The sequence below is a fragment of the Pseudorca crassidens genome, chromosome 9 (assembly GCF_039906515.1).
Source record: "Pseudorca crassidens isolate mPseCra1 chromosome 9, mPseCra1.hap1, whole genome shotgun sequence".
Lineage (NCBI taxonomy): Eukaryota > Metazoa > Chordata > Mammalia > Artiodactyla > Delphinidae > Pseudorca > Pseudorca crassidens.
The window spans coordinates 35,892,008-35,905,154 of NC_090304.1; the positions used below are offsets into that span (position 1 = coordinate 35,892,008).

Here is a 13,147-nt window from a genome sequence, read left to right on the forward strand (position 1 = left end):
CTGGAGTAGATGCCTGAGAAGACCACGCCCCCTTCCCTGTGCCCATCATAAAAGCAGAGGACAGCTTGGTCTCATCACCAACCCCACCCTCAAGCCCCCAGAAGCTCTGATACGGCCAAGATTTGGGGTAATAACTTTGAGCCTCCCTTACAAGGGGGCTGTAGACGAAATGGACTAGTGTTAGGTCATTAAAGAGAACCTGCTTTTGACTGAATACCAAAGCACAGGTTCTAATGTTGGGTCAGCAAAAATGAACTGAATGTCCACGTGCCAATGTCGCCCAGCTAGGACAGCTTGGGGCTGGTACCTGATGCAGGCCTGACCCCGATCTCTGTATTCTGCAGAGCCTCCATTACAACGGGGGAAATCAGACAAGCCTGCTAATCACATGTAAGACTGTATGCGAATTCAGATGAGCAGGTTTAGCTGCCCACGGGTCTGGGAGAAGACCTCCCGGGCCACTGCCCCTCCCCTGTGGGAGATGAGACCCACTGTCCCTGTGCTGTTGACAATGAGAAACTACCAAGTACAGCTGGCCCTTGAACAACAGAGTTTTGAACTGCACGAGTCCACCCAGACACAGATGTTTTTCAATCATAAATACTACAGTACAACACAATCTGCAGTTGGTCGAATCCAAGGATGCGGAGGAATTGCAGATTCAGAGAAACTGTATCTACGAAGGGCTGACTCTAAATTATAACACGGATTTTTCACTGCGTGGAGGGTCGGCGCCCCTAAACCCTTGCATTGTTCAAGGGTCAACTGTATGAACGCAACACGTTAGAACCTGTGAGAAGTACTCCTCTCTCCCTGTTAAAATCAGAGGAAATGAAAAAATTCTGGAAAGGGGAAGTTTCAGAGGGAAACACAGGCCATTTGTCTGATGCTTTTTATATAAATGAAAACCAAAATTTAATTTGGGTTTTAGCAACTTGTGCCCCCAAATCCCTTTCCTGGGGCAGGAAACGCTCAGAAGAGTTAACGAATGGGGCCCACATCTTAAGAATCACTATCTCTGGCCACTCGGCCACTGGTTCACAAGGAGCTCAGTAATGTCACAAAAATAACAGAACACCTCAGATCTGCTGGCAGGTGGAGCAGGGCCTACCTGCTCCAGCTACGCTGCTGGAGGGAAATGAGGACAGCGCGGGTGGTATAGGCACTCCCAAAACAAAGCCTCCGCCACTCTCTCCCTCCCCCTCATCACCTCCCTGCTCCCCAGAAGGTTTAAATTTTTCAACCAGGGAAGGGCATTTGCTCAGCTCTGGGACCTCTAATTTAGTGCACTGCTGCAGAACCAAAAGCCCTGGGGGTTCAGCACCCTCTGCAGGGAGAGGTAGCTCCCCCCACCAACAAGCTGGCTCTGTAACCCTTTGCGGCCTGCAGTGCACCATCAGCGCCGCTGAAGCAGTAATTAATTATCCTTAGGGAGCCAGAAGACAGCCAGCAGCCCACCAAGAAGATGACATTGCTAGGGCCTAGTTCTTTCTCGTGCTGGCGTCTGAGCCACTACCTGAGACTTGCAGTGAGCTCCTTGAAGAAAGATAACTGCACAGGGAAGTCACAGACAGGTCCACACTCTGGATCGTCCGGGCCCACAGCCCTGTCCCCACAGCCCCTGGCACAGTCCCTACACCAAGGCAGCCCATAAATGCCTGATTAGAGAATGCCCGTCATGATACACGACGCCACGATGAAATCCCTCCATCACCGAGGCCTGCTCAGCACCCAAACCCTCTGTAGATCAAGGCTGGGTGGAAGTAAAAAGTCAACTAAAAGTATTACACACTCTCTGCAAGATTCTGTGCTAGAAATATGGATTAAATGAGATAAAAAAGGAGCGCTCTCTGTACACTCCAGAGGGACCACACAAACGTTAGCGTTCATAGAGGGATCCCTTGGGCAGAAGGTAAACATGTATTCCACATCCCTCCCACACCACCGTCCAACCTTTCCACCCACTGGGGAAACGATTTGCAGGGTCTGCATTGCGAACTAAGCAGAAGACCCTGAGAACACATCTGACCTGACAACCGGGAAAGTGCTTCATCAGGAAAAGGCTGTGCTTGCTGAGCATTAGCGTTTGGTGCCTACAGAGCCCGCGGCAAGGAAAGCCACCCGGAAGCAGGTTGTGCCTACATCCGCTGCAGGAGCCATCGTTTGCCTAGAGAATCCTCTCCCCGCGCCCAACAGGTAGAGACCTTACTTCTGCCGGAGCTGAGTTAACAGAGGACAGGAAAACGAAGGAAAGGAGAGGGAAACAGGAAAGGGGCTTTTATAGCCACACCTCTGGGGAAGGACCGGCCAGATCGAACCCTGCATGAGCTTCAGACTCCAGCTGTTCTGGGTCTCTCCGCAAAGGGGGACCTAGGCTGTCCCCCTCTCCAGCCGGTTCCAGAAGGCCAACTTCCTAGCATAGCATGAATGAGGAGCTCAGGGTGTGAACCTGGAACCTGCCCTACGACAGCAGGGTGACCAGCGCACTGTACCTTGGTCTGCCACGTTCTCGATGTTAACCTTGCGTTCATTGGCCATGAAGCCGATGACTGAGAAGATGACGAAGCCGGCGAAGATGCTCGTGGCACTGTTGGTGCAGGTAACAATGAGGGTGTCCCTGGGAGGAAGAGACAAGTTTGCCAATAGGCGTGCTTTGTGAGGAGGAAGGGATAGGGGAGGGACACATGAATGTGTGCTCGCGTGTTTGTGTGCCCACGTCCACATGCCCATTCCTAAATAGGTACTCACTGTAGGCTGGTCTTGTTCTCTCTTATTCACAAGGAAAGGAACCACCAGTCCTGACCGCAGGCTCTCTTGGGCCAAGTGGATAAGCACCAAAAGACTCAAAAAGCTCTCCCTCCCCTAACAGCCCTGCTCCAGGGCCTCTGGGACAGAGCTCTGGCTCCACCTGCCCGAGAACTGGATCTCCCCTCCTGGCAGTGGCAGAGGTAAGTCTGTCCATCAGAGCAGAAATTGAGGGGATGAGGCCTTTTGCAGAGTCCGGGACAGGAACGACGTATGAGAGAAGAGAAGGCGGTGGGACCAACAAATGCCACCAAGCATGAGAACAGCCTGGGGTTGGAGTACAGGGGCCTAGAAGGGCAAGGGAGGCGGGGAGAGGAGAGACCAGCACCTCGGTGCCGGCGCCCTCTGCTGGCCATATGGCTGCCGTTCCCGGCCTGCCCTGTCCATCCCAGACCCAAGAGAGGGGTCACAGCTAGATGGAGCCGTGAGGCCAAATTCTCTTACATGTTAGAGGCATGACCTTGACCAAGTCACTTCCTCTCCACTCTGACTTTATTTTTTTACGCATATCCACTCTTTTTTAAAATTTTTTTCCCATATAGGTCATTACAGAGTACTGAGTAGAGTTCCCTGTGCTATACAGTAGGTCCTTATTCGTCATCTAGTTTATATATAGTAGCGTGTATATGTCAATCCCAGTCTCCCTATCTATCCTTCCCCCTCTTACCCCCTGGTAACCATAAGTTTGTTTCCTACATCTGTAACTCTACAAAAATTTCTGTTTTGTAGATAAGTTCATCTCTACCCTTTTCTTAGATTCCACATATAAACGATATCATATGATATTTGTCTTTCTCTGTCTGATTTACTTCACTCAGTATGACAGTCTCTAGGTCCATCCATGTGGCTACAAATGGCATTATTTTGTTCTTTTTTATGGCTGAGTAATATTCCATTGTATATATGTACCATATCTCCTTTATCCATTCCTCTGTTGATGGACATTTAGGTTGCTTCCGTGTCCTGGCTATTGTAAACAGTGCCGCAATAAACAGTGCATGTATCTTTTCAAATTATGGTTTTCATCAGATATATGTCCAGTAGTGGGATTGCTGGGTCATATGGTAGTTCTATTTTTAGTTTTTTAAGGAAACTCCACACTGTTCTCCATAGTGGCTGTATCAATTTACATTCCCACCAACAGTGCTGCAGGCTTCCCTTCTCTCCACTCTGACTTTAACTGGTGGCAATGACTCCACCTCCCTCACAGGTTGTTGTGAGGACAGAACCAGATGAGGCCTGCACCGCACAGAGCCTGGCACAGAGCAAGTGCTCAGGATACAGCCCACCTTGTCCAGGACCTTAGTTTACTGATGGGGAAACTGAGGCCCAGGGGAAGGTAATGGGCTCATAATGGTAGGTTCTGATTTGAACCCAGACTTCCTGCCCATTAGCCACACCACACAGCCTCATTTCTAACAAAGCACAGAGCAATGCTTCCCCCTTGGACGATGCTCAGACTGAGTCTCGCGGGTCATAAGTTAATAAGCAACTATGACCAAAGAAGTTCAGACACCTTAGTCTGGCATTCTAGCTGTTACGGGCTGAATTGTGTGCCCCAAAAATGTAAATGTTGAAGTCCCAACCCCCAGTTCCTCAGAATGTGACTGCATTTGAAAATAGGGTCTTTAAACAGGTGAGTAAGTTAAGAGGAAATCGTGAGAGTGGGCGCTAATCCAATACGATTGATGCCCTTATAAGAAGAGGAGATCAGGGTGCACAGCGGGAAGACCATGTAGAGACACAGGGAGAAGACGGCCAGCTACAAGCCACGCAGAGAGGGCTCAGAAGAAACGAGCCCTGTCGATACCTTGATCTTGGACTTCTAGCCTCCAGAACTGCGAGAAAATTAATCTCTGTTGTTCAGGTCACTCACTCTGTGCTATTTGTTACGGCAGCCCCAGGAGACTAGCACAAAGGCTCTCTCCAGTCTGGCCTCAGCCAATTCTCAGGCCCTATTTCCTTCTTGCCCGGTGAGCACACACCTGCTCCAGTCTCATCAACCTGCTCCCTCCCACGTCTCCATCACACCCATCCACACTCATCCCCACCTGAAAACATTCACTTCCTCCCCTAACACCTTTTGAAATTTGGCCCAGCATAGATGTCCCTTGTGTGAGGCCATCCCAGCCAGGCTAGGCCACAGTTTAACTATAATCTCTTCCTTTTGGTTCACGAAATATCTCATGCATATTAAAAATAATAAGAATGGCTACTGCTGTCTACTGAGCACCTACTACGTGCAAAATATTGCTGTGGGAATTTTGCATACATCATCTCCTACCCTTCAACAAAATATTATAATCTGCATTTTACAGATGAGAAAACAGAGATTCAGAGAAGTGAAGTATCTTACCCATGTCTTGGAGTTTTAGAAAATGGTGAAGTCATAATACAAATGCAAGTCTCTCTGACTCCAAGGTTCTTTTTCTTTTTTTTTTTTAATCAGCCCCTCAGTATTTTCTTACTGTTTGTCACAGATGGATTTAACTTTCAGATGTCACCTCCTCCAGAAGCTGTCCAGGCTCTCTCACATCTTTGGGGTTCCAGAGTCCCCTAATATCACACTATCCAAATGTCATCCTGCACCAGAGTCACCTGAGGATCCTGTCTCGATATGTAGATTCCCAGGCCCGCCCAACCTCCCAGATGTTCTGTTTCCTAAATCTGGGAGGAGACTCAAAGTTTGCATAACTTTGGGTTTAACTGACAGATAAAACTGTAATACATTTTAACATATTTAAAGTGTACAACGTGATGATTTGATATACATATGCATTGAAACAGGAGTCCCACCATTGAGTTAATTAACACATCCATCACCAAGGTATTCTTTCCACTGTACCATGCTGCCTTTCTTACAGGGCTCTCTAGAAAGGTGTTTGTCGAGTGACTGAATGACCACACTTCATCAGCGACTACCATACAACTGTATCCATGGACTAGATAGCTCACAAATGACTATTCCAGGACACAACCAGCTGCATGGCACCTCCAGAGAAACTCAATTCCATCCCCTGCATCAGAATCAGGGTGCAAGTTGGGGTCCAAGCCAGGCCACCAGAAGCCAGCAGCTAGGCCTTAGCAGGAGATTTCCCCTACACCAGAGCTAACTGTCTGGCTCTGCCTTGGGTGAAGCGTGAGGATATGGCCTCAGGTGTCTGATGACACAGCCCATGATTCTGTCCCCAGGCCCTAGTCCCATTCACCCGCTACCTCTGGGGCTTGAAGTGCCTCCACATACCTGTAGCAGTTGTTGTGGAATTTGTTATAAGAAGAAAGAGTGATCAGGCCTCCCCATGCGGCAGATAAAGAGAAGAAAATCTGAGTGGCAGCGTCTTTCCACACCTGGGAGGCAAAAGAGCGGAAGATTTAAGGTCACTGAAGGAGGCTGGCCCAGGGGAGGGGAGTCTCCCAAAGCCACACCATCTCCCCGGGGGAAAAGGCAGTCAGGACAAGATGACTTTGGCACCAACATAAACGAGAAACATACGTCATTTGCACTGGAAGCCAAAAAGGCAGTAAATGACCTGGGAGACTCTAACTTCATTCTAATCAAAGGAGAGGAACTCAATAAGCAATGTACACATTTCATGCTTGCAAACCCTACAATGTAAAACTATACAGAAGGGGAGAACCCCTTCTTTAGCTGGAAACACACTCAAAAAAACAATTTGGAACAGCAAAAATATTCATGGGTACAAAATGAAAACCTTTTAAAATTGACATTCCCCCCCAAAAATAAAAAACAAAATTGACATTCCTAAAGATTAGGACAATTTACTAAAAATCTGAACTTCTGTAGCCCCTCATCAAAGTAAAGCAAGCTCTGTGCCACAGCTGAGTGGATGTTACAGTGCCTCCTCATTCTCGAACTTGGCTGACAACACCTCTTGGTCATCTTGGCGATTTCTTTTCTTTCTTTTTTTTTTTTTTTTTGAGGTACACGGGCCTTTCAGCGCCGCGGCTTCTCCCGTGGGATCTTCCCGGACCGGGGCACGAACCCACGTCCCCTGCATCGGCAGGCAGACTCTCAACCACTGAGCCGCCAGGGGAGCCCATTGGCGATTTCTTTTAATTGTCCTCATTAAACTCCAGAAAGCTACTCAAGAGTTTGAGCTATAGATTTATATGATTTGATATGGACTTCCTATCCTTTTTATTAATTAAAACTGCTTTTTAAATTGTGCTTAACATATGCAAAGAGAAAGTTCAAGTGTGTGCTGGCAAAGCCTGTACCACAACCTCCATTCTCCCATGCTCCTCACTAACAAAGCTGTGGTTTTATTTAAAGGCAGCCATATGTCCAGCCAAATGGCCAACTCCCAGAATCCAGGAGAGGTGCAGCTGAGAGGAAATCATCATATGACTTAGTTTCTGGCCAATGATGAGAAAATCAAGTGTTATGTGGAATTTCTGGGCTTTCTCCTCTTTTAAAGAGAAGGAGGATGCCTATCTTTGTCTCTTCCCTCACTGCTTTGTGCCACCTGGAATGCTGACATGATGGGTGGAGCTCTGGCAGCTACATGGCAGCTATTCACTGAGGATGGTGGGGCGGAAAGACAGGAACCTGGGACACTGTGGAGCCACCCAACCAGGGCTTGACTATCTACCACTGGGCTGCAAGTGAGATAAACTTTTGTTAAAGCTGCCATTATCTGGAGGTTTTTCATTATGTGCAAACTCAATCCTAGTTATGCTTTCTTAAAATCTTCTGGAAAAGCAGATTTTTCTTTAAGGTGAGAAAATGCATTTCTTATTAAACAATCACCCCCTCATGTGAAGTTCTGGGGGTTGGGAATTTTAGAGTAAGATATGCCTGTACAGAATATGCCAAGAGAAAGTGTAAGTGTGTGCTGGCTCTGTGTCTCGGTGTGTCAGAAGTATTCAAATCTGTCTGAGCCCTTTAAATTATAATTGCTTGCGGTTTGCCTAAGTGCTATTATTTTCCAACCAGGAAAACTCCATTTCCAACACACTATAATTAGCAACAGATAAGTGGCATGAGGTGGCCCAAAGCTATTAAGGGAATTTCATTCTTCATTTCAGCCTCTGCAGCCTCCCAGGCGTAGGACAACTATTCCAGGAATCTGAAACCCCCAGCTGCTCAGTTCTCATTAAAAACTTCCAGAGTGTGTAACATTTCAAGATTATCAGGAGTTTGTAAAGGCAAACAGTGAAATGCCCTGTGGTCGGAGGTCTGACCCCTTCTGCTAAACAGTGTTCTGGAGCAGGACCCACCCCCATGTGCCGTTCCCCCCACAGGCACATCATAAATGAAATCAGAAGCCCACCGTGGCATCCGTAAGTTTCTCCCACTTAGGCGTGATGAAGTACCAAATCCCAGCGCCAGCTCCAGGCAGGGTAACACCTCGGATGAGAAGAATCACCAGCACGACGTACGGGAACGTGGCCGTGAAGTACACCACCTGGAAAAGCCACCGACATGGGGGCAGGAAGGAGCAGACACACGGGACGTGACCAAAGGAGCATCGACAGAGGCAGAGTGTGATCTGCCACCCGGACGCAAGTGCCTGATAGGGTAGTTTTCCCCAAACTCTTCCAGGTCTGGGGACACAAGGAAGGCACTGGGAACAAAGGTGAATCAGAGAGAGCCAGAAATGAAGTCTTTTTTTTTTGCAGTACGCGGGCCTCTCACTATTGTGGCCTCTCCCGTTGCGGAGCACAGGCTCCGGACGCGCAGGCTCAGTGGCCATGGCTCACGGGCCCAGCCCCTCCGTGGCATGTGGGATCTTCCCGGACCAGGGCACGAACCCGTGTCCCCTGCATTGGCAGGCGGACTCTCAACCACTACACCACCAGGGAAGCCCAGAAATGAAATCTTGAGGGGGACACCCAAGACTGTGGATTGAGTCAGCCTGCAGCGCAGAAGTGGACAACTCCCTAAGGACCAACTGAAAGAGAAAGGTTATGTGCCCCCCTCCTCCCTAACTCCTAGCCCACCCTCTGCTTCAGGCCCCAAATCCCACCATTAGAGATTAATTTCTTTATCTTAAGTTTTCCATCCTTGTTTATACACACACCCTAAGTGAGGCAGCCTAGTGACATGAGAGAACCATGATCTTAGAATTAGACATATTTAGGTTCAAATAAAATCACATCTCTGGCCCTGAGTAGCTATGAGACTTAGGTCAAGCTAATCAGCTCTCTGAATCTCAGTTTCTGCAGCTGTAAACTGGGGATAATAGCATGTTTCTTAAAATAATTGAGGATTAAATGGGCCCCTAGCACAGCACCTAACTTGTAACAGATGGTCATTCAATGCAGTTAAGTTCAACAAGCATTTATCACAGCCTACTATGACCTGGGAGCTGTGCCAGGGCTTAGATGCATAACAGTGAAGGAACTCGACCTCGGAGACCCAGAGACAATGTCTGAATAATGGGCTAAGCAGTTCCAAACAGGACACTGTGAAGTCCTGGGGAGGACACTGGATTCAATCCAGGAGATTACAGAAAGATGCATGGCGATGACGTGCGAGTCGGATCTTAGAGGCCAAGTGCAACGCAGAGGAGGTGAGGTGAGGTGGGAAGGTGAGGGGAGAAAGTGGGAAAGGCAGGGGTGAGGGCAAGGCCCTAAATTCACTAGGAGCACAGCACACAGTTGAGACTAAGAGCAATGGGGCACTAGAGACATGGGAGGAGACAGGTCGTGGAGGCCCTGAGTACCAGCCAAAGGAGGCTCCTGGATTCTGAACGAGAGGGAAGGACCAGAGCCAAGAAATATTTGGGAAATATCATCGCAGAACTTGGGGGCTGTGGTTGAATGGGGATGAGTGAGAGGCACCTTCCTTATCTGTCAATCAAACCTCAGAATGGGGCTCCCCTGGTGGCGCAGTGGTTGCGAGTCCGCCTGCCAATGCAGGGGACACGGGTTCGTGCCCCGGTCTGGGAAGATCCCACATGCCACAGAGCGGCTGGGCCCGTGAGCCATGGCCACTGAGCCTATGCGTCTGGAGCCTGTGCTCTGCAATGGGAGAGGCCACAACAGTGAGAGGCCCACGTACCGCAAAAAAAAAAAAAAAACTCAGAATGCAGGAAGGGCTTGGGACCCGGATTCAGTAGACAGAGAGAAGAGCAGACTGGGAGAGCTTGGGCTCTGCACTCCAACGGGCCTGAGTTCCAACCCTAGCTCCATCCCTTATGAGCTGGGCCGCCTTGGGAAGTGACTTAACCTCACTGAGTCTCAGTGCCCACACCTGCACAGTGGCGATAACAAAAGCATACTCCTCACAGGGCTGTTGGAAGAGCACAGTGGGACGATGCATACGCCATGGAACAGGCCTGGGACCCTGGAAAGGGAAGTACCATTTCTGTCTTGCCAATGACTCCTAAATTTAATAACCCTCGCAACCCTCAGCTCATAGGCCAGTTACATCCCAAAAGTACAGTAGGAGACACTTGGAAGGATGAGGCTAAGCTCCTGTCCTGGACCACCAAACCCTCCCTCATCCTCACCCACAGGATGGGCATAGACAACCAGCTGAGCACTGTTGGTTCAGAGCCCCTCTGTGCTCACCCCCAGCCTTCCATCCTGGGGAACCCAGAACACCTGCCTCCGGGCGAGAGATAGAGTCCCCGTCACACGCTGGCTGCACAGAGCCCGTGGCCTGACAGGGGCTCCAGCCTGGCAGTGACTGGCAGGCACTGGGATGTTTAAGAGATGAGAACTGATCCAAGGACTTGCAAAGGATGGATTGAGGGAAAGTTAGGGTTGAGATGAAGATAAATCTCTCGGGGTTACTTCTTATTAATCCAACAAATACACACACATGCATACATAGGCACACATATTCTTGAGCATCTAATATGTTCCAGGCACATGCTGGGCAGGGTGGCTGGGACGATGGCCATAATAAAGGGGAGGACAGGGAAGGCCTCACTGAGAAGTTGCCCAGGACTTGAAGGAAGTGAGAATGCGCCAACTGGATATCTGGGAGAACATTCCAGACAGAGGGAACCGCTGGAGTAAAGACCCTAAGAAGGGAGTGTGCCAGCCTTCTAGGGGCAGCCAGACAGCTGCTGTGGCTGGGCAGGGGCACAGGTGGGAGAGGAGGGCAGGGGTAGGGGTGGAGGCAGGGACAGATCCTGCAGAGCCTTGTGGGTCTGTGTGGGTGGGGAGGGGATGGGGAACTACTGCAGGGATTTGGGCAGAGGAGTGATACGATCTAACATTTTAGCTGTCGCCGCCTTGCTGCGTCACGTTTACACTGCAGGGGCAGCGGTTAGGAGGCCACAGCAGCAGTCCAGGCAAGGGACAGCGAAGGCTCCATCCAGGGTGTTTCAGGGCAGTTAGGAGAAATGATCAGAAACCAGATACACCGTGCAGGAAGAGCAACAGAACTTCCTGACCAATTTAATGTGGAGTGAGGGGGGCGGGAGGCAGGAGTCAAGGGTGACCCCAAAGGTTGTGGCCTCAGCAGGTGGTGGGCAGAGTTTCCGTCAGCTGAAATGGGACAGGCTGCAGGTCAAAGAAAGATAAGGAGTTATTTCTTCCTCTAAACCCAATTACTCGTCAAGGCCAAAGTCTTCCTGTCTACAGACCAGAGATGGGCTGGTCTCCTTTTCTCTGCACTGCTGCCACCACTGACCAGGAGTCTCCTCCCTGTTCCCCAGGACAGCAGCCCCCTTCACTCTTTGCCCTGAGGCACTGGAATTACCAGGGACCATGAAGGGGGGGCTCCCTGCTCCCTCCTATCCACCCCCAAAGCTGCTTCTCTCCTTCCCCTTAAGTGAAACCCTTCCACACACAGACGGTAGGAAACCCAAAGGCATCTGACATCTCAGGAGAAAATCACCCACCACAGGATGACCCGGGCTGTCCTCCCAGCTGTCGGATGGGGCTGGGGAGAGGAACGCTACAGGGCCGGGCGGGGCCCCGCCAAGACAGAAGGGGCAGGGTGACAACTAAGGGATATCCTCCTCACCTCCTGACCATGTGGAGCTGGTGGGAGATGAGGGTGGAAGGAGGCAAGGGAGAGGAGATGACATAGAAAGTGGGGTCCGGCAGGAAGAAGACCCCAAGAGTGGCACCAGTCTAACCGGCTGAGACGCTGCTCCCATTTGAGTGCGGGAGACAGCGCATTTCTGGAGTTCCCTCCGTGGATCAGCTCTTTGCAGTCTCATTTTACAGAGGAGGAAACTGAGGCTCAGGTTAAGCCTCTCACAAAGGGTTAAATATCTCACTCAAGGTCTCCCAGCTGGAGCCAAGGTCCAGACTTGAAGCTTTCTAACTACAAAGCCTATTTCCATACCTTTAATGCCACTCCCTGGGCCACAGGATCAGAAACATGTGAGGCAGGGCGGGGACTAGAGTGAGGCAAGGGAACACCCGGGGTGCACAATTTAAGGAAGCACTCACCCTCATGGGGCCGAGCCTGCACGTGCAGGAACCTGGGAGTGAGCGCCGCCTTAAATTTCACACCCTAGGCACTTGCTTGCCTCACCAGGTCCGGCCCTGGTATGTGGAATGATGCACTCACTTTGTCAGTGGGGATTGCGGTGAACTGAAAGGGCACAGAGTTTCATTTCGAAATCCCGGGGATGCCTCCGATGTGAGCCAAGTGTTAGTCAGGTGTTTGTGGAGGTCTCTTCACAGCTAGTTCTCCTGTGTCACGGGGGCTTCAGAATGTACCTGTTTCAGGATGGACTGCCAGCAGAATTAAACTTGAACAGTAATGAATTATACTTGGCAGGAGTGACAATGACGAGTTGATCTGAGCCTGCTGGCCCGACACCTGGCAGCACAGTCCTCACAACAGGAGCCCTGAACAGGTGGTAAGGCCACGGTCCCCACCCCAGCCAGTGCCAGCTAATTAAGCTGGCTTTGTGTCCTCGCCATAACTCTCAGGCAGAGCGGCCCCTGAGGTCAGATGGGCTGCATTTGACCTTCAGGCTGCCTGCTGGTCGCCCGTGCCTCTGGAATTCTAGCTGCTCAAAGGGAGACTCAGGTCTCATAGGAAGCAACCGGCCACCGTTGTCTCCTAGGGCCCTGAACAAGAGGAACGGAGTTTATCTTGCCGCAACAGAAGAAGGACATCTCTGTTGCTTAGAAATGACAGTCTTGGTGGAACTTCGGTCACAAAGGAGCCCGTCATAATGAGGTGCTGCAGCCGTGCTTCCAAACAAAGCTCCGTGATTAATGTCTGCACGAGCCAGGGCAGGATAATAAACCGGGAGGCATTATTTCCGGTGGTATTCCTCATTAAAAGAAAATCCATCATTGAACCCTAATTGGAAACCTCGCTCGATGAAGTAGAAAGATAACTTAGCAGATCTAAAAGAAAAGCTGACTTGCTCAGGGCTACTCAAAAATCCCCATT

The 13,147-nt window shown here is 50.1% G+C and overlaps 1 protein-coding gene across 1 annotated transcript in view; it reads right to left on the bottom strand.

The window, feature by feature from the left end:
- SLC6A5 (solute carrier family 6 member 5) overlaps positions 1-13,147 on the bottom strand; it is a 54,872-nt gene that overhangs the window by 19,016 nt on the left and 22,709 nt on the right. The window contains exons 8-10 of the mRNA XM_067749620.1: positions 8,100-8,234; positions 6,050-6,153; positions 2,493-2,617 (exon numbers count right to left, since the gene is read on the bottom strand). Coding sequence (XP_067605721.1) covers positions 2,493-2,617; positions 6,050-6,153; positions 8,100-8,234 — 364 coding nt within the window. The remainder of the gene's footprint in view (positions 1-2,492; positions 2,618-6,049; positions 6,154-8,099; positions 8,235-13,147) is intronic.